This window comes from Indicator indicator, chromosome 5 (genome assembly GCF_027791375.1).
Source record: "Indicator indicator isolate 239-I01 chromosome 5, UM_Iind_1.1, whole genome shotgun sequence".
Taxonomy (NCBI): Eukaryota; Metazoa; Chordata; class Aves; order Piciformes; family Indicatoridae; genus Indicator; species Indicator indicator.
In genome coordinates, this window is record NC_072014.1 from 933,712 (window position 1) to 961,588 (window position 27,877).

At 53.4% G+C, this 27,877-nt stretch overlaps 1 protein-coding gene across 1 annotated transcript; it reads right to left on the reverse strand.

Annotated features, from left to right (window-relative positions):
• Positions 1-27,877, reverse strand: LANCL1 (LanC like glutathione S-transferase 1). The gene is made up of 9 exons (XM_054381091.1): positions 27,794-27,877; positions 27,111-27,228; positions 16,870-17,077; positions 9,282-9,417; positions 8,191-8,337; positions 3,101-3,283; positions 1,671-1,847; positions 892-964; positions 1-77 (listed from the first exon to the last, which is right to left on the reverse strand). The coding sequence occupies exons 1-9, from the start codon at positions 27,875-27,877 to the stop codon at positions 1-3; spliced, it is 1,203 nt and encodes a 400-aa protein (XP_054237066.1).

A 27,877-nucleotide genomic window follows, 5' to 3' on the forward strand; every position in this document is an offset into this window, starting at 1 on the left:
TCAGAGTTCAAAAGCAGGGAATTTTGCCTTGGTTGGTACCAGCAGGTCAGCAAGGAAGTAAATTGTTCCAGCCATTCCTGGGGAGAGGAAAACACAAAGTGCTTCAGAGAGAATTCCTTTGGGCATCCCTGTTTCATCAGTTACCCTGGGGGTGACCGAGCCAGCAATACACAAGACAGGAAAATGTCTTCTGGGGGATCTAAGTAACTTCCAAGGTTTCCCAGGCACTGTAGGTGCATCAGTGGGGAAAAGCATCCTGAAGTTCATTAAGTGTTGAAATCACATGGGAAAACTCAGGATGAGTCTTCCCCACTCCCTCCTTTCCCCTTTCCCTGGAAGTACATTTAACAAAGCTTGGGCCCCTGTGCCAGTGCTGCCTCAGACCCTCCCTGACGTGACTGCCCTTGCTCCTTGGCCCACAGCAAAGGCAAGGAGGAACACCAGCTGAGGAACTGGCTCCTCCAGCCACACCTGCTGCTGCCCACAAAATGCCACAGGAGCTAACAAGGCCTGCAAAAGCAGCTCCACATGCTCCATGCTCACCTGTGGAATGGAACTGGAAAGCCCATGAAGGGCTTCAATCCTTACAAACTCACAGGAAAGAGACCATCTGAGAAGCCAGCCTACAAATTACCACAAGGCAGCCTTTGGCCTCTATTCATTAAAGAATTCCCCTGGAGACCTGTGTGCAGGAGGCCCAAGAGGATGAGATGCCCCATCTAAGGCATCAGTCTGTGCCATGAGACTGGGTAACCGCCAGTGAATCCAATTTTCTTCCCAACCTCTCCACTGAGTTTTGCAAAGGCTTCAGTGGAGCAGGTATTTGCTCTCCCTTGGTGCTGGACTGGCTCAGATCCAGGGGCAAAACAGAAGCCTGGAGATGGAGGTTACCTTCAAAGAGAGAGAATGGAGTGTCTGGAGTCCGGCAGCCATGCTGGCCATAGCTCAAACACCACTCTGCAAACTGAGGAAAGAGAGGAACAAGAAGTGTTCTGCTTGTGTTAAAGGCAGACCTGGAAAGAACCCAACCACTTTCATCCTTGCATTATTATCCCTTGCACAGCAAGGCTTCTGCAGGCTCTTCCTGCTCTACAGGCTCTCAAACAAGTGCTTTCAAATGAGGGTAGTAGAACACTGGGACAGATTGCCCAGGAAGGGGGTTGAGGCCCCTTCCCTGGAGATATTTAAGGTGAGGCTTGACCTGAAGGGGGCCACAGGAAGGCTGCAGAGAGACTGTTTGCAAAGGCCTGCAGGGACAGGAGCAGGGACAATGGCTTCAAAGTAGAGCAGTGCAGATTGAGACTGGATGTGAGGAACAAGTTGTGCAGCATGAGGGTGGTGGAACACTGGCACAGGTTGCCCAGGGAGGTGGTTGAGGCTCCATCCCTGGAGATATTGAAGGTGAAGCTGGACAGGGCTGTGGGCAATCTGATCTAGTTGGGGATGTCCCTGCTGACTGCAGAGGGGTTGGGCTGGCTGAGCTTTGGAGGTCCCTTCTGGCCCAGACCATTCTGTGATTCTGTGAATCAGCAACTGCTGAAGGACTGTTCTGGTGCAGACAGTTCTAGCTGCATCTCTGCCACACTAGGAATTGACTTTCAAAGTCAAGGAGAGTGACATAAAAGGCAGAAGTGAATCATGCCCAGTGCCTTCCTCATGCAGGCTCTTACCTTGCAGGCCCTGTAGAGGTATTTCATGTTCTGAGTGAGGTTGTAGAGCACTAGGAAGCCATAAGCATTGCCTGCTGTCCCATGGCACAGCCCATAGCCTTTCTTCAGCAAGCCATGCTGCCAGATCACTTCTGCACACTGCAGGGCATCATTCAGGTACTGTGGTTCCCCAAAGACCTGCAGAGACATGAAACATGTCCCCCTGCTGAGGAGATAGCTTCTGCACAGAGAATGACAGAATCACACAATCAGCCAGGTTGGGACAGACCACCAAGATCATCAAGTCCCAACCCTACCTAATCAACCAGACCATCACACTGAGTGCCTCATTCAGGCTTTTCTTAAACACCTCCAGGGACCTCAACCCCACCCCCTCCCTGGGCAGCACATCCCAATGGCCAAGCTCTCTGTCTGGGAAGAACTTCTTTCTAAGCTCAAGCCTAAACTTCCCCCTGCACAGCTTGAGACTGTGCCCTCTTGTTCTGGTGCTGCTTGCCTGGGAGAAGAGACCAACCCCCACCTGGCTACAACCTCCCTTCAGGGAGTTGTAGAGAGCAATGAGGTCTCCCCTGAGCCTCCTCTTCTCCAGACTAAACACCCCCAGCTCCCTCAGACTCTCCTCACAGGGCTGTGCTCCAGACCCCTCCCCAGCCTTGCTGCCCTTCTCTGGACACCTTCCAGCATCTCAACATCTTTCTTAAACTGAGGAGCCCAGAACTGGACACAGCACTCAAGGTGTGGCCTAACCAGTGCTGAGCACAGGGCAGGATGACTTCCCTGCTCCTGCTGGCCACACTATTGCTGATGCAGGCCAGGATGCCATTGGCCTTCTTGGCCACCTGGGCACACTGCTGGCTCCTCTTCAGCTGCTCTCCACCAGCACCCCCAGGTCCCTCTCTGCCTGGCTGCTCTCCAGCCACTCTGTCCCCAGCCTGCAGCACTGCCTGGGGTTGTTGTGGCCAAAGTGCAGCACCCAGCACTCAGCCTTGTTAAACCTCATGGCCTTGGACTCTGCCCATCTGTCCAGCCTGGCAAGGTCCCTCTGCAGAGCCCTCCTGCCCTCTAACAGATCAACTCCTGCTCCCAGCTTGGTGTCATCTGCAAACTTACTGATGATGGACTCCTCCCTGTGTGAATGGGCAGGCTTGGGATCATTAGCTTCTCTCCTGCTGACGTCTGCCTGCTGTGACTTTGCTGCTTAGTTTGAAGCAGGATGGGTTTGATGTGCTGAATGGAGCTGCATGCCCATGGCTTTGCACACTACCAGCTACCACCATCACTCAGCTGCAATTTCCCTCTCAGTCCCCCTGACCTCCTTTCATTGCACCAAGCCAACCTACTCCCACAAGTATGTGTGCAGAGTGGGGGGTCTCAACAGAATCTTTTTTCATTTTGGGGTGCCCAAAGAGCCTTTGCAAGACTTGTGGTACCTTGTAGGCCTGGAGAAGCATGTAGATAACCCCAGGTGCCCCATGGCACCAGTGGACCAGCAGGTCCCTGGTGTCACCGATGCAGGGAGGGAAATTGCCGGAGGGGAACTTGAGGCTGCAGACGTAGTCCACGCTGGCTTTGACTGTGTTGTGCAGCTTCACTTGGCTCACTCCAAGGCCAGGCTAGGAGAGAGAGAAAGCATTAAAAGCAGGGAGAATTCCCCATTCTATCTGTTCCTCACAGGCCCAAGGGCTGGCTGAAAAGTGAAAAAAAAAAAAAAGCCAGCTGTGGCCACCTCCCCTCCTGCTCCTTGTAAATGAAATGATTGCTTCAGCACAGGCTCCTCGCATCACGAACACCCACCTGGCCCCAGGCTGCTCTGCCCTTTGCAGGGACTTCACAGGATCACAGGATGCTAGGGGTTGGAAGGGACCTCTGGAAATCACAGAATCATAGAATCCTTAGGGTAGGAAGGGACCTATGGAGATCATGGAGTCCAACCCCCCTGCCAGAATCCAGCACAGGTTACACAGGAACACATCCAGACAGGGCTTCAAAGGCTCCAGAGAAGGAGACTCCACAACCTCTCTGGGAAGCCTGTTCCAGTGCTCTGTCACCCTCACAGTCAAGAAGTTCCTCCTCATGTTGAGGTGGAACCTCCTGTGCTGCAGTTTCCATCCATTGCCCCTAGGCCTATCCCAGGGCACAACTGAGCAGAGCCTGTCCCTGTCCCTTCCTTCCTGACCCCCAGACCTCAGCTATTGATAGACATTGATCAGATCCCCTCTCAGTCTTCTCCTCTCCACACTAAACACCCCCAGGGCTCTCAGCCTCTCCTCCCCAGGCAGTGCTCCAGTCCCTTCAGCATCCTTGGAGCTCTCCCTTGGACTCTCTCCAGCAGATCCCTGTCCCTCCTGAACTGAGGAGCCCAGACCTGGATGCAGTATTTCAGGTGGGGCCTCACCAAGGGCAGAGGAGAAGGAGAGGAGAACCTTCCTGGCTCTGCTGGACACACTCCTCTGAATGTATCCCAGGATCCTATTGAAGGCCCCCAGGGCACATTGGTGTCCCATGCAGAACTTGTCCACCAGCACTCCCAGCTCCTTCTCCTTGGGGCTGCTCTCCAGGAGATCCCCTCCCAACCTGTCCTGCTGCAGTTTCTTCTTCCTTCCCAGGTGCAGGACTCTGCACTTCTCCTTGTTGACCCTCATTAGGTTCCTCTCTGCCCAGCTCTCAGTCTGCCCAAGTCTCTGAATGGCCTCACAGCCTTCAGGGGTCTCAGCCAAGCCTCCCAGTCATACCTTTGCACCCCCAGAAACAAGCCCTGCCCCACACCCTGTCACCTGGCTCTCTAAGCAGGAGGCCTTGCTGCTTGTTTTCATACAGATGTGTAGGAATAGTTTCAGGTAGCCATAGCTGGAGCCAAGACCTGCACTGCCTAACATCCATATGAAAGATGAATACCAGGAATGGTTCCTAGCACTTGGTGCAGCTGAGCCCCAGCTGCTGGGCCAGCCCAGCTGGGGAGCTGTGGAGCTGCATGGCCACAGATGTTTTTTGGGGAACTGCAAGGAGGTGACATATCTGCTGCCCTCAGACAGGAGTGAGGGTGTGCATCCAAGTGTCCTCTGGCCCTACATGAAATCTGTGCAGTTCTGATTTCCTGCAGCAGACTGCAATGAGCAGGCCTTAGCTAAGGGCCACACAGTTCCCAGGCTGGCAATTTGAAAAATTAAAAATCAATACTTGTGCTGTAAAACCATTAGAGATAAAAGCTCAATGCTCCCCTCTCCGTATTTCCTTTCTTTGCTTTCCCCAAGGCTTTTTGTGCACCATGCTTGACTGATCCTGGCTCCTTTTACTTCATATGTCAGAGAGGCATGAAGCCCAAGCAGTATTTTATGGCAGACTTAAAGTGATTTAAAACATTAAAGCTCATGGACTCAGTGCTAATCATAGAACCGTAGAATGGGCTGGGTTGGAAGAAACCTCCAAAGGCCATCCAGCCCAAACGCCTCTGCAGTCAGCAGGGACATCCCCAACTAGATCAGGTTGCCCACAGCCCTCTCCAGCCTCACCCTGAAGATCTCCAGGGATGGAGCCTCAACCACCTCCCTGGGCAACCTGTGCCAGTGTTCCACCACCCTCATGGTGCAGAACTTGCTCCTCACATCCAATCTCAATCTGCTCTGCTCTACTTTGAAGCCATTGTCCCTGCTCCTGTCCCTGCAGGCCTTTGCAAACAGTCTCTCTGCAGCCTTCTTGCAGCCCCCTTCAGGTCCTGGCAGGTTGCTCTTAGGTCTCCCTGGAGCCTTCTCAGACTGATCACCCCCAGCTCCCTCAGCTTGGCCTTGTAGCAGAGCTGCTCCAACCTCCTGATCAATTTCGTGGCCTCCTCTGGACCCTCTCCATCAGGTCCATGTCCTCCCTACCCTTGGGTGTTCTCAGTCACCACAAAAAGGCAAATTCTTAGAGCAGCTGTTTCCCCTAAGCACACCCAGATGGATCAGCTCCTACAAGGGGCAATGCCACCACACTCAGACCCCTACAACCCACCAAGAGCTTTAAGCTCAGGTCCATGTCCCTCCTGTATTGAGGGCTCCAGATCTGGACATAGCACCGCAGGTGAGGTCTCACCAGTGCAGAGCAGAGCAGAGGGGCAGAATCCCCTCTCTCCACCTCTGGCCATGCTGCTTTTGATGCAGCCCAGGCTGGCACAGGCTCTCTGGGCTGCAAGCTCACACTTTTTTCCTCCCTGATCAATTCCCTGGGCTCACAGCACACTGTGGCCATGCCTGCTCCCAACCAGCCCTTCTGTGTTCCTGGGCAATCACCACCTCACATCCTCCTCCTGCTCAGAAAACACCAACCACTTCTTCTCCTCTGAGTCATGTGAGAAGGTTATAGACACAGGAACTCCACTTAGAAGGACTTGAATTTGGAGGGTTGGCTCTGAAGGCAAGCTCCAATCCTGGAAAGATGGTGGCTTTTTCCTGAGCTGCTGGGAGAGGTGGGGCTGATGAAAGACATTCCCTCTTTCTCTGCAGGTTGCCACCTTCAGATAGTTTGTGTTCCTCAGGGGACAGCCCCAAGGCTTTGCAAATGCAATGTTATTTATTGCTGTTATGTTCTTAAGAGCTTAAGGCACTGTAACTCTATGCACAAAGGGACCCATAGAAGGGAATTCCCACCCTAATTCAGAGCTGAGGGAATATTCCCAGAGCTCCAAAGAGTAGTGCAAAACTGGGAGAAAGCATCAAAGCAAAGCTCCAAATGGCTTGCCCTGCCTGCTTCAGGCACTGCAGAGCTCTATCAAAAGACTCACCACTGACATACAGGCCCTGATGTGGAAACAAAGACATCTCCACTTCCCTAGATCTGAACAGGAATCTCTTTGCCCATGCATTTATCACAGATTCTCACTCTGTAATCAAAAAATCACAGAACCATTCAGGTTGGAAAAGCCCCTCAGGAGCACCAAGTCCACCCCAGAAGCCTACTCTGCAAGGCTCACCCCTAAACCACAGCCCCAAGCACCACAGCCAAACCACCTTCAAACACAGCCAGGCTTGGGGACTCCACCACCTCCCTGCCCAGCACAGTCCAATCCCTGACCACTCTTGAGGGGAAAAAATTCTTCCTCCTGTCCAGTCTGACCCTGCCCTGCTGCAGCTTGAGGCTCTTCCCTCTTCTTCTCTGGCTAATGAGCTGTGAGAAGAGAGCAGCACAACCTCTGCACAACCTCCTTTCAGGGAGCTGCAGAGAGCCAGGAGGTCTCCCCTCAGCATCCTCTGCTTCACACTAACCATCCCCAGCTCCTTCACTTGCTCTTCATCACATTTCTTCTCCAGGCCCTTCCCAGCTTCCTTGCCCTCCTCTGGACTCCCTCCAGCACCTCCACATCTCTCTTGCATTGAGGTGCCCCAGACTGGACACAGCACTCCAGGTGTGGCCTCCCCAGAGCTGAGTACAGTGATACCAGATTGCTCCAAGTAACCACCTCAGAAAACACAGGGAGACCACAGCCATCACCCACTGGGAATTACTCTGTAAGCAGTTAAGAGGGAGCAGCTGAGGCCCAGCTGATCTACAGGCATCCATGATGTGAAGCTGCTGGTGTAACACAGGTAACACTGCTCTACAGAGCTCCAGGGAGATGGGAAATTCACACTCAGACTTGGAGAAGGCTTTCAGAGGTGAGGATACATGATGCACTTGAAAGAGCAAGACCATCAGGCAAGGGATCTTACCCAGCCTGACAGCACAGAATGGTCAGGGTTGGAAGAGACCTCAAGGATCATCCAGTTCCAACCCCCCTGCCATGGGCAGGGACACCTCACACTACAGCAGGTTGCTCACAGCCACATCCAGCCTGGCTGCAAAAACCTCCAGGCATGAGGCTTCCACCACCTCCCTGGGCAACCTCTGCCAGAGTCACACCACCCTCATGGGGAACAACTTCTTCCTAACATCCAATCTCAATCTCCCCACTTCTAGTTTTGCTCTGTTGCCCCCAGTCCTATCACTCCCTGACACCCTCAAAAGTCCCTCCCCAGCTTTCTTGGAGCCCCCTTCAGATCCTGGAAGGTCACAAGAAGGTCTCCTCAGAGCCTTCTCTTCTCCAGACTGCACAACCCCAACTCTCTCAGGCTGTCTCCAGAGCAGAGCAGCTCCAGCCCTCTGCTCATCCTCATGGCCCTTCTCTGGACACTTTCCAGCACCTCCAGATCCTTCCTGGAACAGAGGCTCCAGAACTGGACACAGGGCTCCAGGTGTGGTCTCAGCAGAGTGGAGCAGAGGGGGAGAATCCCCTCCCTGGCCCTGCTGGCCACACTTCTCTTGCTGCAGCCCAGGCTCTGCTTGGCTCTCTGGGCTGCAAGTGCTCACTGCTGGCTCCTGCTGAGCTTCTCCTCCCCCCAGCACCCCCAAGGCCTTTTCTTCAGGGCTGCTCTCCAGCCAGTCCCTGCCCAGCCTTTATTGGTGCCTGGGATTGCCCTGACCCAGCTGCAGGAGCAGATACATCACCAAGAGCCAATTCAAAGGAACAAGAAATAGCTGCTGAGGACAGTCCATCTCCAGTGCCCCTTACCTGCATCAGGTAGTAGTAAATCCCAGCCAAGCCATGGGCTGCTCCTACATAGTACTCCTGGTACCACTCATACATCAGAGGGCTCTTCCCTGTGAAGTTCCTCCTTTTGGCCAAGCTCTCTCCTGAGGCCACAACTGCTTCACAGACCTGTGGATAGGAACAAATGCAGGTAAGGAAAGTGCTGCTCTCTTGGACACATAACAAGAGTTGTTTCTCTGCCCAAGCAGGAGTGAAATATATGGCAGTTTGGGACTGATGTGGATTTACATAGATGGGGTGGGGCTCTGTCCCTGTGCAAGAAGGGCAGCAGTGATACCAGGATGTTGTTTCTCTACTGATGCCATGGTTCTCTATAACTAGAAGTGAGTATTACAGAACCACAGACTCACAGAGACATTCAGGTTGGCAAAGCCCCTCAGGATCACCAAGTCCAACCCACAACCCTACTCTACAAGGCTCACCCCTAAACCACAGCCCCAAGCACCACAGCCAAACCACCTTCAAACACAGCCAGGCTTGGGGACTCCACCACCTCCCTGCCCAGCACAGTCCAATCCCTGACCACTCTTGAGGGGAAAAAATTCTTCCTCCTGTCCAGTCTGACCCTGCCCTGCTGCAGTTGAGGCTCTTCCCTCTTCTTCTCTGGCTAATGAGCTGTGAGAAGAGAGCAGCACAACCTCTGCACAACCTCCTTTCAGGGAGCTGCAGAGAGCCAGGAGGTCTCCTCTCAGCCTCCTCTGCTTCACACTAACCATCCCCAGCTCCTTCACTTGCTCTTCATCACATTTCTTCTCCAGGCCCTTCCCAGCTTCCTTGCCCTCCTCTGCACTCCCTCCAGCACCTCCACATCTCTCTTGGATTCAGGTGCCCCAAACTGGACACAACACTCCAGGTGTGACCTCCCCAGAGCTGAGTCCCAGGGGACAATCCCCTGCCTGCTCCTGCTGGACACAGCATTTCTAATGCCAGCCAGGATGCCTTTGGCTTTCTTGGCCACCTGGGCACACTGCTGGTTCTTATTCAGTTGCTACCAGCCGAAAGCTGAGTTGCATGGGAAGAAACACCTAAGAAAGCAGCAGAAGCTGCAGTACCTGCTGGATGTGACTCTGAGGGATCTTCTCCTCTCCAAAGTGCCTGTTGACAAAGGTGAGGGCATAGAGGTAGCCCACACGCCCATACAGCAGCTCGTCCGGCACCCGAGGGTCCAGCTTGTGCAGGTGGAGCAAGCTGCAAGGACAAATGCACAGGAGGAAGATCAGAGAACACTCCAAGGATTGCAACCAAGTGGTGAGGCTGGAGCTCAAACACCCTGATTTGTTCCTTCTTGCCTGTGCCATGGGAGATGTCAGGCCATTCTCTGGGTAACAGGCTCAGAGGATGTTAGGGGTTGGAAGGGACCTCCCAAGATCATAGAGTCCAACCTCACTGCCAGAGCAGGACCTGAGAATCCAGCACAGGTCACACAGGAACACATCCAGACAGGGCTGCAAAGGCTCCAGAGAAGGAGACTCCACAACCTCTCTGGGAAGCCTGTGCCAATGCTCTGTCACCCTCACAGGGAAGAAGTTCCTCCTCATGTTGAGGTGGAATCTCCTGTGCTGCAGTTTCCATCCATTGCCCCTTGACTTATCCCAGGGCACAAGTGAGCAGAGCCTGTCCCTGTCCCTTCCTTCCTGACCCCCAGCCCTCAGCTATTGATAGACATTGATCAGATCCCTCTCAGTCTTCTCCTCTCCACACTAAACACCCCCAGGGCTCTCAGCCTCTCCTCCCCAGGCAGTGCTCCAGTCCCTTCAGCATCCTTGCAGCACTCCCTTGGACTCTCTCCAGCAGATCCCTGTCCCTCCTGAACTGGGGAGCCCAGAACTGGCTGCAATAATCCAGGTGAGATCTCAGCAGGGCAGAGGAGAGGGGGAGGAGAACCTCCCTGGCTCTGCTGGACACTCTCCTCTGAATGCACCCCAGGACCCCATTGGCCTTCTTGGCCCCCAGGGCACATTGGTGTCCCATGCAGAACTTGTTGTCCACCAGCACTCCCAGCTCCTTCTCCTTGGGGCTGCTCTCCAGCAGATCCCCTCCCAACCTGTCCTGCTGCAGTTTCTTCTTCCTTCCCAGCTGCAGGACTCTGGCAGCAGGCTTCATCCCAGAGTGAGAGGGGTGCTGGAGTGAGGCATTTTCTTTACCATCATTATCACATTGCAAGGTTAGTGACATTCCTGTAGTGTCACCAGAGACTGGCAGCTCTTCAGACTGGTGTTTTGCAGCCCAATGCATTCTGTATGCATTTCCTCCCTTAAGTTTGCTACTTGTCACACAGAGCAGCAGGCAGGCATGGGACTGCCTCTGGCTTTATTCTTCTCCTCACTCCTGAGACAGCAGTCAGAAAAATGCCATCACTTTCAAAATACCAACCTGAGTGGCTTCCAGGCTGTTCCTTCAGCTGCTCCTGCTGCAGGTGCAACAGGGAGAGGGCTGACAAACCAGCCAGGACAGCTGTGTGTGTGCAGGGCTTCCCTGTCACAGCAGTGTGAGGAGCACAAAAGGTGGCTTGGCAGTCTTTGCTCCTGGGCAGACAATGCTGCAAAAGGAAGAAGCAACCAAATGTCTACAGCACCCTTGGAGCAGACAGAGGCTGCTGAGCTGTGACTTACCTCAGCACAAAACTTGCCCTTGGCACTGGACTCAAAGTGAGCAGGGATATTGAAGGAGAAAGGAGAGAGCAGTAGCTCAAGGCCCCATCTCCTCCTGTGCCACTGGAGATATGCACTGCTCCATGGGGGGAGAGCTCTTGCACATTAAACCCAGGAGACAGCCTTTACACTCAAGGCTAGAATAAGCAGTGTGGGCTGAAAAGCAAGCCCTGATGCCTGCTCATGTCCCCTGTACCCAAGTTCAAGGAAGGCAGAGCAAGAGGAGGGTTTCCAGGGAGGAAAACCGTGTGTTTGGACAAATGGGCTGTGCCCAGCAGCAGGCTGGCCAGATGGATGCTGGTTGGTGATGCTCAGCTCCCAGAGAGCTGTAAGGGAAACGCCCGTTGCAATAGAAGGGTGGATCAACAAAAATACCCACAGCTGAGGTTTGCACAGCATCACAGAATCAAGCAGGCTGGAAGAGACCTCCAAGATCATCAAGTCCAACTGATCACCCAACCCTAACTAATCAACCAGACCATGGCACTGAGTGCCTCACTCAGGCTTTTCTTAAACACAACCCCACCCCCTCCCTGGGAAGCACATCCCAATGGCCAAGCTCTCTGTCTGGGAAGAACTTCTTTCTAAGCTCAAGCCTAAACTTCCCCCTGCACAGCTTGAGACTGTGTCCTCTTGTTCTGGTGCTGCTTGCCTGGGAGAAGAGACCAACCCCCACCTGGCTACAACCTCCCTTCAGGCAGTTGTAGAGAGCAAGAAGGTCACCCCTGAGCCTCCTCTTCTCCAGGCTAAACACCCCCAGCTCCCTCACCTCTCCTCACAGGGCTGTGCTCCAGACCCCTCCCCAGCCCTGCTGCCCTTCTCTGGACACCTTCCAGCATCTCAACATCTTTCTTACACTGAGGAGACCAGAACTGGACACGGCACTCAAGGTGTGCCCTAACCAGTGCTGAGCACAGGGCAGGATGACTTCCCTGCTCCTGCTGGCCACACTATTGCTGATGCAGGCCAGGATGCCATTGGCCTTCTTGGCCACCTGGGCACACTGCTGGCTCCTCTTCAGCTGCTCTCCACCAGCAACCCCCAGGTCCCTCTCTGCCTGGCTGCTCTCCAGCCACTCTGTCCCCAGCCTGCAGCACTGCCTGGGGTTGTTGTGGCCAAAGTGTAGAACGCAGCACTCAGCCTTGTTAAACCTCATGGCCTTGGACTCTGCACATCTGTCCAGCCTGGCAAGGTCCCTCTGCAGAGCCCTCCTGTCCTCTAGCAGATCAACTCCTGCTCCCAGATTGGCGTCATCTGCAAACTTACTGATGATGGACTCAATCCTCTTGTCCAGATCATCAATAAAGATATTGAACAGGATGGGGCCCAGCACTGATCCCTGGGGACACCACTAGTGCCTGGCTGCCAGCTGGCAGTGGGACCATTCACCACCACTCTCTGGGCACAGCCATCAGGCAGTTCCTAACCCAGCACAGAGTGAACCTGTCCAGGCCATGGGCTGCCAGCTTGGCCAGGAGTTTGCTGTGGGGAACAGTGTCAAAGGCCTTGCTGAAGGCCAGGTAGACCAAGGCCTTTTCTGAGGGCTGGATGTGAAATCTTCTTTTCCTGGGGAAATCTCAAGGAGATGCTCTTTATGCATTACTGCTTCTACCTCCAGCTGGGGAGGAAGCCTGCCAGCCTTTGATGTGGGGCAGGGCTGCATGGCACACAGGCAGCAAGAGGTGGCTGGGACACTGCTGGCCTGATGGCAGGCACAATGTGCTTCTCAGATGGGAGGGGGTAAATCAAGATCCCTGAAGGAAAATGCACTCCTGCTCACCTATCAACCTGTTACCTCCGCTGCCAAAAAATCAGTACATTCCGGACAGAGGGAAAGCAAGACCCCCTGGAAAGCAAGGTGGGATTTTCATATGCCACTGGCTCTAAAAGCTAACTTTTCACCTTCTGAACTAGTGGGAGATGGCAGGGAAAAGAGGACTGCTGGAACACAGCTCAGGGTTTTACCAGCTCTTAGAAAATGGGCTGCCTTGAAATACTAGCCTCTGTAGAGCACAAAAGCACACTTGTTGGAGTCCTAGTGGGCAGCAAGTTCTGCATGGGACAGCAATGTGCCCTGGTGGCCAAGAGAGCCAAGGGGAGCCTGGGAGACAACAAGAAAAGTGTGGCCAGCAGGGCTAGGGAGGTTCTGCTCCCCCTCTGCTCTGCCCTGCTGAGACCACAGCTGCAATCCTGTGTCCAGTTTGGGGCTCCCCAGTTCAGGAGAGACAGAGACCTGCTGGAGAGAGTCCAAGGGAGAGGCAGGAGGATGCTTAGGGGACTTGAGCATCTGCCCTGGGAAGAGAGACTGAGAGCCCTGGGGCTGGAGAAGAGAAGGCTGAGAGGGGATCTGATCAATGTCTCTCAACAGCTGAGGGCTGGGGGTCAAGTGGAGGGGGCCAAGCTCTTTTGGGTGGTGCACAGCAAGAAGCCAAGGACCAATGGAGACAAACTGGACCAGAGAAGGTTTCAGCTCAACAGGAGGAGGAACTTCTTTGGTGTGAGGGTGCCAGAGCACTGGAGCAGGCTGCCCAGAGAGGTTGTGGAGTCTCCTTCTCTGGAGCCTTTCCAGCCCCACCTGGATGCATTCCTGTGCATACTCCTCTGGGTGCTGCTGCTCTGGCAGAGGGTTGGACTGGATGATCTCTGGAGGTCTCTTCCAACCTCTAAGGTACTATGCTGCTGTGATACTGTGAACTCATTTAGGCAAGAGCAAGGAGCTGAGAAAAAGCAAGCTTCTGCCTCTTCTCCTGCAAGGAGGTAGAACCTGGCTGACAGATTCTCTGCTCAGGCTCTGTGAAGTTGAGGTGCTTTAAAAGATGAGAGAACGCCATGGAGGGAGGCCCTCCTTCTCCACAGGTGTAAGAGAAGGGTGTTCCCTAGGCACCTGCACTGCATGACTTAGCAGCTCCTCTGTAACTAAACAGCACACTCAAAACCCACTTCAGAGTCTGGATGGAGAGAGCTCTTTCTCTCCTTTTAAAGGCAGCATGACAAGGCTAACTGCTGTGGGAACTGGTGGCAGAGGAAGGACAGGATGAAGGTCCCTTCCAGAACACCACATTTTTCTTGCTGCCTCCTCTCAGAGGCATGGAGAAACCAATCTGCAAGGCTCTGCCATTAGATGGCAGTGCAGAATTAATCATCAGTGCCCATCCTGCCTGGAAACTGCAGGCAGAACAGGAGGGATGTGGGGAGGGGGATGCTGCTGCAAGAGAAGATCAGCTCAGGATTTTTCACAACGAGGGGCTTATGCATTTACAGCTGGCCAGTACTCCTTGACAGATTAGTTCCCTTTTTGTCAGCAAATACATTAATCAGAGTGAGATTCACCACCCTGACACAGTATTAAGCAAAGACCAAACCACTGATGATTATTTCAAGAACAAAGAGAGTTCTGTTTTCAGACTGAGCATATCATGGGGGAGGACTGGAGCTCCTCCCCTGTGAGGACAGGCTGAGAGAGTTGGAGCTGTTCAGCCTGGAGAAGAGAAGACTCCAGGAAGACCTTAGAGCAGCTTTCCAGTACTTGAGGTGGGCTATAGGAGACCTGAGGAGGGACTTTTTACAAGGACTTGTGGTGACAGGACAAGGGGAAATAGCTTTATGCTGGAAGAGGGAAGATTTAGGCTGAATATTAGGACCAAATTCTTTCCAGTGAGGGTGGGGAGACACTGGCACAGGTTGCCCAGGGAGGTTGTGGATGCCTCCTCCCTGGAGGTGTTCAAGGCCAGGCTGGATGAGGCCTTGAGCAACCTGGGCTAGGAGGAGATGTCCCTGGCCATGGCAGTGGAGCTGGAAGCAGATGATCTTTAAGGTCCTCTCCAACACAGAGCATTCTGTGATTCTGTGCTAGCCACAGAAACCAACTGCCACTGTTAGTTAGGGGAGCAGGGACTTGGCATCCAAACCATGCAGGCACCTCTGATTCCCACACCTAAGGCTTTTTTAATTGGTATTATGTATCACCTGCTGATGGCTGCTGGAGGACACTCAGTGCTATTCTGAAGTGTCAGGCTTTTTGTCCTGGTTTTGTGCTGACCAGACATAAAGGGAAAATCTTTGCAGGGCTGTTTTTTTTCTCACATTCTGAAAGCTGCACTCCCTCAAGCTTGCAAGTGCAGCTCCTTAACTTTTTTTCCTTCCTCTGCCACAGGCTGACCTGACTGTAGGACACCTTGTTTGTCCTTTTCTTCTCTTAAGTACCCAACAAAAATACATTCTGAAAACAGCTGAGGAAAGGCAGGAAACAGAAATAAATGAATCATAAGCAGCTGCACTCAGCAGCTGAAAGGGATGCTGCCAATCCTAGCTTTAACAAATAGCAAGTGGAAATGAGTGACACAATTAACCTAACAATTCTACCACATTTCTGCTCTTCATCAACATGGCTGTAAAGCTACATTTAGGGGGTTGGAAAAAAATACCAAAACTCACCTTCTGTGGTTTTTAAACGTTCATAGAATCACAGAATGGTCTGGGTTGGAAGCAACCTCCAAAGCTCATCCAGTCCAACCCCCTCTGCACTCAGCAGGGACATCCCCAACTAGGTCAGGTTGCTCACAGCCCTGTCCAGCCTCACCTTCAGTATCTCCAGGGATTGGACCTCAACCACCTCCCTGGGCAACCTCTTCCAGTGTTCCACCACCCTCAGGTGCAGAACTTGTTCCTCACATCCAATCTCACTCTGCTCTGCTCTACTTTGAAGCCATTGTCCCTGCTCCTGTCCCTGCAGGCCTTTGCAAACAGTCTCTCTGCAGCCTTCTTGCAGCCCCCTTCAGGTCCTGGCAGGTTGCTCTTAGGTCTCCCTGCAGCCTTCTCTTCTCCAGGCTGAACACCCCAAGCTCCCTCAGCCTGGCCTCACAGCAGAGCTGCTCCAACCCCCTGAGCATTTTCCTGGCCCTCCTCTGGAGCCTCTCCATCAGGTCCATGTCCTTCCTGTGCTGAGGGCTCCAGAGCTGCACACAGCACTGCAGGTGAGGTCTCAGCAGAGCAGAGCAAAGTGGCAGAATCACCTCTCTGGCTCTGCTGGCAATGCTGCTTTGGATGCAGCCCAGGCTGCCCTTGGCCTTCTGTGCTGCAAGCTCACACTCGCATTTTTCCCTCCCTGTGCTTACCAGAACTATTTTTAAGCCTGCCAGATGAACACCATCCTTGCTCCCCAACCTGCAGGCTGTCAGCCAAGTGTTTGTCCTCAACCTAGCCCTTGCCCCAGGGCAGAACAAGTCTGTGCTGCCTTGCTGCATTACTGGATTCTCTCTCATGTAAGGCTGCAACACACCACAGAATCAGAATCCCAGAATTACCCAGCTTGGAAAAGACCTTTGAGATCATCAAATCCAACCTCTCACCCAACACCATCCAATCAACTCACCCATGGCACTGAGTGCCTCATCCAGGCTGCTTTGAAACACTTCCAGGGATGGTGACTGCACCACCTCCCTGGGCAGCACATCCCAATGGCCAAGCTCTCTGTCTGGGAAGAATTTCTTCCTCACCTCCAGCCCAAACCTCCCCTGGTGCAGCTTGAGACTGTGTCCTCTCCTTCTGGCACTGCTTGCCTGGGAGAAGAGACCAACCCCCACCTGGCTACAACCTCCCTTCAGGGAGTTGTAGAGAGCAATGAGGTCTCCCCTGAGCCTCCTCTTCTCCAGGCTAAACACCCCCAGCTCCCTCAGCCTCTCCTCACAGGGCTGTGCTCCAGACCCCTCCCCAGCCTTCTGCTCCAGACCTCTCCCTCACTGCCCTTCTCTGGACACATTCAAGTCTCTCAATGTCCTTCTTCAACTGAGGAGCCCAGACCTGGACACAGCATTCAAGGTGTGACCTAACCAGTGCTGAGCACAGGGCAGGATGACTTCCCTGCTCCTGCTGGCCACACTATTGCTGATGCAGGCCACGTTCAGGCTTGGTGGAGAGCACATGGTGCAAGCCCAGAGCATCTCTGTGAGCAAGAGGAACGTCAGGACAAAGGCACAGGCCAGTGTTTTACCGAGTGATGCAGTCCTCTGCCTGCTTGTGGCTCTGCAGCTTGTGGTAGACAACAGCAGCCACTGCCAGGGGCCCAGCATCTCCACACAAGAAGGTGATGGATCGTCTTGTCAGGCAGCTCAGGCTCTTCTTCACGTACTCATGGGCCACCTGAAGGTAGGATGGGTCTCCATACACATCATGCAGGTGTAAATACAGCAAAGCAATGCCTGCAAAAGGAACACACAGCAGAAAGGTTCACCCTGCCCACCATGCTCCCTGGCTGCTGGAGTGAACCTCACAGCCTGGTCCTCAGCCTCATTTAGGGCAGAAGTGTTCTAGATGGGCTTCTTGAGCACATCTCAGAGCTGCTGCAGCAACCACAGCTTGTCCTCCTTGCTGACCTCCTTGCACCTGATGCTGCTCACGAGTGGGCTGCAGGGTAAGACAAACAGCAGTGTCCCACCCAGGAGGTCCTGAAGGGCAGCAGAGCTTTTGAGATGTAGCTTATGTAGTGTTAGTAATGAGGAGCAGAAGGGGATGGGAGTCTGATGATGGGGATGGAGGGAAGCTGTTTCCACAGGCCTGCAATGACAGGATGAGGGGCAATGGCTTTAAGCTGGAGAAGAGCAGACTTAGATTGGATGTTAGGAAGAAGTTCTTCACTATGAAGGTGGTGGAACACTGGAAGAGGTTGCCCAGGGAGGTGGTTGAGACTCCATCCCTGGAGATAGTCAAGGTGAGGCTGGACAGGGCTGTGGGCAACCTGATCTAGTTGGGGATGTCCCTGCAGGGGAGTTGGACTGGATGACCTTTGGAGGTCCCTTCTGGCCTGGACCATTCTATGCTTCTATTCTATGATCCCTACACAAACCCATCTAAATCTGTCAACTGGATCTGGGACTGCTGCTAAACAGTGGAAGGAAAAGAACTAAACCTCCAAGTGCAAGTGGTACTTGTAGCAGACCAGTGCCAAGATGCTACCCCACCTCAAGCAGTTTTTTCCCATGCTACAGGTAAAGGGCTTGTCACTTGGCTGGGCTTTACAAAATGTGACATCTCATCCATCAGCACTGAGAAGCAGCACCCTTAAGACATCCCACTGGGCTCTTTTTTGGTTGTTTTCTCCCCTCCCACAGAGAAGCACCCACAAGATCGTTACAGCTCCATCATCTCCAACCCCTACCATTCTGTGATTCTGTGTGATCCTGTGATCTCCTGCTGCTGGGCTGGTGCCAAGCCCTACACCTGCTGCATCCTAGATCAGGGGCTGCCCAACTCTCCTTGGCAATACATAACTCATGAGATATCCCTTGTCTGAAACAAACATCTACCTGGACCACTGGAGAAGGCTGCATGGTGCTCCCTGGAGGTGTTCAATTGGCTAGGCAGCTACAGGAACAACTGCCCCACTCAGAAGTCACACATCCCCTGCAGTCTTTTGCCTCTACCTGCCCTGCCTTCATCAAGCTCTGAGGTAACTGAGGAGTCTTCAGTCTGTGTCTGAAAAGGGCCACTTTTAACCACCCCTTTGATCTCAAAGTCATCCTCAGACATGCCCTGAAGAAAGCTACTGGCCCTACATCACTCTGAGAAAAGCTCATTTCTCCCCTTACCAGTAACCATTTCAAGAGGACTCAGGTCCTACATTTAAGCCTATTTTAAGAGAGCCAACCTCTGCAGATTTTGATGGGGTAAGGTGAAGGGGGGAAAGCATGCTGCAAAATTCCTTTTCATGGCAGTGAGGACAGCTCCAAATGGAGGTTGTTTTCCCATCTGCAAAGCTCTGTGCTACAGACACTTCAATTCCACATGTAGAGTAAGGGCAGATTGCCATTTCCTGCTCAGGCTAATAGCCTGCTCCTCACTCTCAGCTCGGTGTCAGTATTTCCAGAGAGAGTTCAGCTGCACAGTGCCATCACTCAAGGCTGTAAGGCTGTGGATATGAAGCCCTTCTTTAAAGGGGAGCCTTCTTCCAACTAGCAAATGTCAAGTGGCTCTCCTTGATTTATTTAGCACCTAGGCTTTAATAGGCCTGAGAGCTAGCTGAGCACAACTAGCACTCTTGACTTATCTGCTTTAATATACAACTCTCTGCTTTTACAAGTAGCTTCTATTCCCACTGCCATCATACCACCCTAATTGTGTGCATAACTACCATGCCAAGATCAATGCTAGAGCTGAATTATTAGAAAGCAGATGGCTCAGCCTTGTTTTCCTCTGCCTTCTTTGCCTCTTCTAAAACATTTCTCACCTCCTTTCCTCCCAGCCCCAAGCATCTTTGGAAGACTCCAAAACACCACTGACCTGTACTAAAGGATGGAAGGGGTGAGCTGCATCCCCAAATCACTTGGCTTCCTCTATTCTTTAAAACACAAAGGCCTTGCAAAGAGCACAAAGCAAATCTTCTCAACTCATTCCTCAAGGAATTCATACTCCCAAGCATTCCAATTCAGCCCACTGCATGCTCTGTTGCTATTTGTGAGCCCAAAAGGAAGGAAAGGCAGCACAGGAGGGCAGGTCCATGTATAGAGGCAACACTTACAGACGTATGTAGACTGATACCAAATAGAGTTATCTGGGTAGAGGAGTGAGGGCACCATCAGCAGTGTGCAGCTGACACCAAGCTGAGTGGTGCTGTGCATACCCCAGAGGGACAGGATGGCATCCAGAGGGACCTGGACAGGCTGCAGAGGTGGTGCCCAGGGGAACCTCATGAGGTTCAACAGGAGCAAGTGCAGGGTTCTGCACCTGGGCTGGAACAATCCTCACTGTCAAGACAGGCTGGGGGAGGAGGGGAGAGAAAGCAGCCCTGAGGAAAAGGCCTTGGGGGTGCTGGGGGATGAGAAGCTGGCCAGGAGCAGGCAGGGTGAGCTTGCAGCACAGAAGGCCAAGGGCAGCCTGGGCTGCATCCAAAGCAGCATTGCCAGCAGAGCCTGAGAGGTGATTCTGCCACTTTGCTCTGCTCTGCTGAGACCTCACCTGCAGTGCTGTGTGCAGCTCTGGAGCCCTCAGCACAGGAAGGACATGGACCTGATGGAGAGGCTCCAGAGGAGGGCCAGGAAAGTGCTCAGGGGGTTGGAGCAGCTCTGCTGTGAGGCCAGGCTGAGGGAGCTGAGGGTGTTCAGCCTGCAGAAGAGAAGGCTGCAGGGAGACCTAAGAGCAACCTGCCAGGACCTGAAGGGGGCTGCAAGAAGGCTGCAGAGAGACTGTTTGCAAAGGCCTGCAGGGACAGGAGCAGGGACAATGGCTTCAAAGTAGAGCAGAGCAGATTGAGATTGGATGTGAAGAAGAAGTTGTGCAGCATGAGGGTGGTGGAACACTGGAAGAGGTTGCCCAGGGAGGTGGTTGAGGCCCCATCCCTGGATATACTGCAGGTGAGGCTGGACAGGGCTCTGATCTAGTTGGGGATGTCCCTGCTGAGTGCAGAGGGGGTTGGACTGGATGAGCTTTGGAGGTGCCTTCCAGCCCAGCCCATTCTGTGATTCCAGGATATCCTACACTGACCCATGTGCCAAGCTACATGCAGCAAAATTCAGAGCAGGGCAGCTTGGAGGCAAGTTTCCACTGGATGAGGCTGCCCAGCTAGGCAGTTTTGCTATGCAGGAGCTATTCCACAGCTCTAGCTCACTCTCTCTCCAGCAATACCTTCCTCACCCAACCTGACTAGGTGGGGTGTGCTGGCTGGCAGGGTGTTTGCTTGGCAGGCTTTAAGTGCTACACACACATGGCACCATCAGGCAAATGGGGCTGGGAAAGCTGTGGAGCTGCTCCATTTCTGTGTGCCCTGAAGGTCTGTGTGCACAGTCCCAGCTGGAAATGTGACCTACTTTTGTGACCTCTGAGTAAGAGTCATGATTTTGTTTCCAGCTGAAGTTCCATGCAGTGGCTGCCTGTGGCCTGCTACTCCTGAAGATGTGTGGGCTTTGGTCTGGTTACTATTGGACCTTTCTCTGTAGTTTCTTCAGACTTCAATTTTTCACTCATAGAATCACAGAACTGTCAGGGTTGGAAGGGACCTCAAGGATCAGCCAGTTCCAACCCCTTGCCATGGGCAGGGACACCTCACACTACAGCAGGTTGCTCACAGCCACATCCAGCCTGGCTGCAAAAACCTCCAGGCATGAGGCTTCCACCACCTCCCTGGGCAACCTCTGCCAGTGTCTCACCACCCTCATGGTATAAAACTTTTTCCTAACATCCAATCTGAATCTCCCCATTTCTAGTCTTGCTCCATTCCCCTCAGTTCTATCACTCCCTGACACCCTCAGAAGTCCCTCCCCAGCTTTCCTGTAGCCCCCTTCAGATCCTGGAAGGCCATAAGAAGGTCTCCTGGGATCCTTCTCTTCCCCAGACTGAGCAACCCCAAGTCTCTCAGTCTGTCTGCATAGGAGAGGAGCTCCAGCACTTCTGCTTTGCAGTGTAAGACCTCCTACACAGCCACACATAATGGACAATGCAGCAGACATCACTTGATGGTCCAGGACTGCAGTGATCATGTGCTGCTGACAGCAGATCCTTTAGCAGGGCTCTCATGACTGAAACTGCCATCTCCAGGGTGCAGGGCACCAGGACCCTGGAGTGTTCATGTCCGAGGTACTTGCTCACTGCAGGGAATCAGGAGGCAAATTCAATTTTGCATGTCCCTCATACAGCCTGTTTAACATCTTCAGGAGGGCAGCAAACACCACCCCTCTGCTTCTACTGTCCTGTGTGAACAGCACTGTAGGTGCAGAGGGGTCTTTGCAGTAGAGGTTTCTTTTGAGTAGGGCAGAGGAGGAGACTAGAATGGACAGAGTGGACATGGAATTGTTTGCATCAGTTGGTTGGTGACAACTTCACAGGATGTTAGGGGTTGGAAGGGACTTCTGGAGATCTTCCAGTCCAACCTCCCTGCCAGAGCAGGGCCAGAGAATCCAGCACAGGTCACACAGGAACACATCCAGACAGGGCTGCAAAGGCTCCAGACAAGGAGACTCCACAACCTCTCTGGGCAGCCTCTTCCAGTGCTCTGGGACCCTCACAGTGAAGAAGTTCCTCCTCATGTTGAGGTGGAGCTTCCTGTTATGTAGTTTCCATCCCTTGCCCCTTGTCCTATCACAGGGCACAACTGAGCAGAGCCTGTCCCTGTCCCTTCCTTCCTGACCCCCAGCCCTCAGCTATTGATAGACATTGATCAGATCCTCTCTCAGTCTTCTCCTCTCCACACTAAACACCCCCAGGGCTCTCAGCTTCTCCTCCCCAGGCAGTGCTCCAGGCCCTTCAGCATCCTTGCAGCCCTCCCTTGGACTCTCTCCAGCAGATCCCTGTCCTTCCTGAACTGGGGAGCCCAGACTTGGATGCAATATTCCAGGTGAGGTCTTCCTTCCCAGGTGCAGGACTCTGCACTTCTCCTTGTTGACCCTCATTAGGTTCCTCTCTGCCCAGCTCTCAGTCTGTCCAAGTCTCTGAACGGCCTCACAGCCTTCAGGGGTCTCAGCCAAGCCTCCCAGTTTGGTGTCATTAGCAAACCTGCTGAGCAGACTCTGTCTGTCTGTCTGTCCCCTCATCAATGGCATTGATGAAGATGTTGAACAGGACAAGACCCAGCACTGATCCCTGGGGGACTCCCCTGGCTACAGCTCTCCAGCTGGGCTTGGCACCACTGACTTCAGCAACCACTGCTTTCAACAGAGCTGTCATCACTGGAGGTCCTGCTAAAGAGCTAAAGCACTGCACCATGCTGTAAGTAGAGCTCATCCACAGGACCATTCTGCTGATCAAAGAGAACTAAGTAATGCTGAGCCTCAACTTCCCTGCAGGTTCAGCCTTGTCCTTTATGTTGGATTGCATTACCATTGCAAACAGTCCTGCTGGTGGGAGAACTGCAGCCCTGAGACAAAGCTTCCCCTTCATGCTGAACAGAGGGTAAAAGGGACAGGTGTTAGCTCCACCACAGGGATGCTTATTAGATGGCTCTGAACAGGCCTCCTTGTCCACCAGGAGCTAAGCTGCAATGAGGCCTTTTCACAAAGGACACTGGGTTGCCACAAGAGATTTCTTGACCTAATTGGGAGCAGTTCCAAACCTGCCATCCACAGTAAGAAAGAGCTCAGAGATCTTCTGTTGACCCAGGGAAAAAAGTCATAGAATCATAGCATTATAAATTCACAGAAGTGTCAGGGTTGGAAGGGACCCCAGTGATCAGCCAGTTCCAACCCCCCTGCCATGGGCAGGGACACCTCACACTACAGCAGGTTGCTCACAGCCACATCCAGCCTGGCTGCAAAAACCTCCATTCCCCCCAGTCCCATCACTCCCTGACACCCTTAAAAGTCCCTCCCCAGCTTTCTTGGAGTCCCCTTCAGATCCTGGAAGGCCACAAGAAGGTCTCCTCAGAGCCTTCTTCTCTCCAGACTGCAGAACCCCAACTCTCTCAGGCTGTCTCCAGAGCAGAGCAGCTCCAGCCCTCTGCTCATCCTCATGGCCCTTCTCTGGACACCTTCCAGCACCTCCAGATCCTTCCTGGAACAGAGGCTCCAGAACTGGACCCAGAGCTCCAGGTGTGGTCTGAGCAGAGTGGAGCAGAGGGGGAGAATCCCCTCCCTGGCCCTGCTGGCCACACTTCTCTTGCTGCAGCCCAGGCTCTGCTTGGCTCTCTGGGCTGCAAGTGCTCACTGCTGGCTCCTGGTGAGCTTCTCCTCCCGCAGCACCCCCAAGGCCTTTCCTTCATGGCTGCTCTCCAGCCAGTCCCTGCCTGGGATTGCCTCGACCCAGCTGCAGGACCTTGCACTTGGTCTTGTTGAACCTCATGAGGTTGCCATGGACCCAGCTCTGCAGCCTGTCCAGGTCCTTCTGGATGGATCCCTTCCCTCCAGCCTGTCAGCCACAGCACACAACTTGGTGCTGAGGGAGCCTCAGTGCCACTGTCCGTGTCACCAAGGCTTCCTTGGCACAAACACAGGTCAGGGAGACAGGGCTCTCTCAAGTTTGTTGGGAAAGAATCAGGCCCCGAAGTACAACAGCAGCATATGCTGTGTGCTGCTGGGTGTGATGTAGGACACTGAAGGATTCTCCATTTCACACAGGGCTTGTGCTCAGTGAGCCACATTTCAAACCTCTCTTATTAGCAGCCACTAGGGTGCAGGTTACTTTCAGCCTGCTGGGCAATGATTTACATAAGGAGATACTCAACAAGGCTTTTCTACACAAGCAATTACAGGGAAAAGCTGCTGTCTTGGCCCAATTAATTGTGTCTCTGGAAACCAGCACTGAATAAATTAATGCAGCCAGGATTAGAAAAGCTGGTGGGATGACAAAGTACAGCCTAACATCTGCAGACTTCACTCTGCTGCCTGGCTGTGACCTGCAGGAAGCATGTCCAGGCTTTCTTCCAATCTTATTAGCCGAGTCAAGAAGGTTGTGTGCTCAGTGAATCGTAGAATCATAGAATACTCTGGGTTGGAAGGCTCCTCCAAAGGGCATCTAGTCCAACCCCCCTGCAGTGAGCAACATCCCCAACTAGATCAGGTTGCTCAGAGCCGTGTCCAGCTTCACCTTGAATATCTCCATGCACTGGGGCCTCAACTACCACTTTGGGTAACCTATTCCTGTATTCCACCACCCTCATGGTTAAAGGACTTGTTCCTAACATCCAGTCCACATGTCTTCTTCTCTCATTTCAAACACAGTATCACAGTATATCAGAGGTTGGAAGGGACCTCAAGAGATCACCAGGTCCTGCCACCCTCCTGCCAGAGCAGGAGCACTTAGGGTAGTCTGCACAGGAACGCAGACTACAGGTGGGGTTTGAAAGGCTCCAGAGAGGGAGACTCCACAACCCCCCTGGGAAGCCTGCTCAAGTGCTCTGTCACCTTCACTGGAAAGGAGTTTCTCCCTGTTCCTTGGCTTATCACTGTGAACCACCCAAAAGAGGCTGGCACCCTCCACTTGACACCCACCCCTCATATTTATTGACATTGATCAGATCCCCTCTCAGCCTTCTCTTCTCCACACTAAACAGCCCCAGGGCTATCAGTCTCTCTTCCCAGGGCAGATGCTCAAGTCCCCTAAGCATCCTCCTGCCTCTCCCTTGGACTCTCTCCAGCAGGTCTCTGTCTCTCTTGACCTGGGGAGCCCCAAACTGGACACAGGATTGCAGCTGTGGTCTCAGCAGGGCAGAGCAGAGCAGAGGGGGAGCAGAACCTCCCTAGCCCTGCTGGCCACACTTTTCTTGCTGCCCTCCAGGATCCCATTGGCTCTCTTGGACACAAGTGCACATTGTTGTTCCATGGAGAACTTGCTGTCCACCAGCACTCCAAGGTCTTTATCTGTGGAGCTGCTTTCCGTTGTCCCTTGTCCTGTCCCTGCAGGCCTTTGCAAACAGACCCTTTGCAGCCTTCTTTTAGGCCCCCTTGAGGTACTAGAAGGCTGCTATTATGAAGAATGATCCCTGGGAGGAAAAGAGAAGAGTCCCTCTTGAGCAACTCCCTTCCAAATAACAGTGACCTGAAATCCTACTCCAGCACTCACAGTACAATCACTTGACAACACAAAGCTCCCTAAAGCCACCCTAAGGAAGGGCACATGGGCTCTGGGCAAAGGTGGTTATCTTCCTGCAGCCTTACAGAGTACTCCTAACTGTCCTCCTGCTTTAGCTCCTGAATTATGCTGGCCAGAGGTAGGCTCTACCATCATAACAACTTGGGACAGGCTGCCCAGGGAGGTGGTGGAAGCCTCAATTCCAGAGGTTTTTAAGGCCAGGCTGGATGTGGCTCTAGGCAACCTGATCTAGTGTGAGGTGTCCCTGCCCACAGCAGAGGGGGTGGAACTGGGTGATCCTTAAGGTCCCTTCCAACCCTGACAATTCTATGATTCTATGATTCCATGACAAGCAGCACCCTCATGACTGCAGATCATCTTTATGTAGAGTGCTTTTCATCTTAGGGGACCTTAGAGCAGGGTCACACAGGCTTTGGAAGACTGAAGCTGTCTCCCAAGGTGCAATCAGGCAACGCTGAACAAAAAGGCACTAATTTGCAGGCAGCAGCAGCAGTGTGCTGCCAGGCAGCAAGTGATGAAATCAATGCTCTCCCACGCTAGAATTTAATACAGGCATCCTAGAGTTTCTTAGGAACTGCTCTGGAGTGCTCCCTGTCTACCTTACAACAAAAATTTTTAAGCAGGCTTTTCTGGCAGGGGTGCCATCAAGCTGCGGTGTTAATTTAGCACCAACACAATGAACACCAGCAAACTGTTGGCATCAAGTTCCACAGCGTCCAAGCACAAGCCAGCCACACCCATCCTATAAATGTAGAAAGATGTCATTTAGGATTGCAGTCTATTGCTAAAAACCTCAAAAGAAAAAAAAACAAAAAAAAACAGCAAAAAAAAAAAATCCTGCAATAAGCATGAGATTAATTGCAACTACTCAAGGGCTGGGAGGGACCCTAGGGCCTGGCACAGTGCAGAAGGCTGGAAAGCTGACAAAGCACCCAGCTGTAGCCAAGGATGAGGTGGTGGAGAAAGGTGTGTCCTGCCTGGCTCCAGTGGGTAGGAACAGGGAGGGGAAGGCATGGCATGCTCCCAAGGAAGGAAACCCAGGCTGAAAACGCAGAACAGGAGGACGACAAGCTCCTGGAAGCTTTGCACACATGAGTTAGTGTGAGGAAGGTTTCAACCTTCGTTATACTCACATTTGCATTTCTGCTCCTTCCAGCAGGTACTGGAGCAGAACTAGCCCTGGCTAAGTGGAGGGGCATTACCTGGGGCACAGGAATGGAACAACCTGCCAATCAGACAATGTCACAAGATAAAATTCAGCCCACACATAAAAGATGGGATGTTACCCTCAGGCCATAAGCTCACCACTGCCATATGCAAGGCCTCCTTGCAGGTTAGTGACCTACCACACACATGTGCCTGCTTCACGGGGCACCATTTACTTGCCACCAGCCCCAATAGGGCCAGATTTGGAACCAGTCCCTTCAAAGGCACCACCATTTTGTTCTCAAGCGGGTGCTGGCTTTCTCTGCCACCTAAGTTCAGCATTCTTAACCAAGACAAGCCCAAGTACTGCCCTGCAACACCAGTCTTCCCTCTGCACCTCAAAATCAGCTGAAGACAGCCTCTTAATAGATTAAAGCACCTGAAAGCAGCACCATTCTTGATACGGTTCTAGGGTGGTCGTTCAAGTGGCCTTAAGCCCCCTGGTCTGCCTTGGCCTGACCTAGAAATCAGGCTCTGGAGAGCTCCTGCTGAGTCCGACCGGATCGGCCACCCTACCTGCCCAACCCGTGTACGTGGTGCAGTCCTGAGGGTCGGCAGACTTCAGGCCCCTCTCCATCTGCTGGAGCAGCTCCCTGATTTTGTTATTCAGCCGCTGTGTGAATTCGGGGGTCAGCTGTTGGAGGGGAAAAAAAGACAACAAACCAACCCCAAATGTGAAGGAAACAGCGGCAAGGCGGATGGAGTCTTGGCAAACTGGGCACCCCCGGTGGGAGCACAGCCAGGGAGCTAGGTGGGTTTTAAGCAGGCAGGTCTCTGTGAGAGCCTCAGGTACCTGAAGGAGCAAACTGGGCTCCCGGGTACCCGAAGGGGCAGGCTGGGTGCCCGGGTACCCGAAGGGGTAGGTTGGGTGCCCGGGTACCCGAAGGGGCAGGCTGGGTGCCCGGGTACCCGAAGGGGCAGGCTGGGTGCCCGGGTACCCGAAGGGGCAGGCTGGGTGCCCGGGTACCCGAAGGGGCAGGCTGGGTGCCCGGGTACCCGAAGGCGCAGGCTGGCCTCCCAGGTACCCGAAGGCGCAGGCTGGCCTCCCGGGTGCCTGCCTTGGCGTGGCGGCCGGGGCGGGAGCTGGCCCTTCCCGCCCTGAAGCGCGGTGTGTCCCCGGGAGGGCCCTCTCTGACACCGCGCTTCAGCGCGGGAAGGGCCAGCTCCCGCCCCGGCCGCCTCACCCGGGCCCCACTCACCCTCCCGGAGGCATCGAAGTAGCCGGTGGCCAAGGACTTGTCGTAGTCCGCGTAGGGATTCGGCAGCGCCCGCTGCGCCATCAT

Bases quoted from the DNA above. Each gene is read 5' to 3' on its own strand.
- LANCL1 (XM_054381091.1), bottom strand. From the start codon at position 27,877: ATGATGGCGCAGCGGGCGCTGCCGAATCCCTACGCGGACTACGACAAG. The intron at 9,418-16,869 runs GTAAAACACTGG...TTGTCCTTGCAG, and splicing joins GCAGAGGACTGCATCACTCG to CTTGCTCCACCTGCACAAGC. The intron at 78-891 runs GTAACCTCCATC...TCCTCTCCCCAG, and splicing joins TCCATTCTCTCTCTTTGAAG to GAATGGCTGGAACAATTTAC.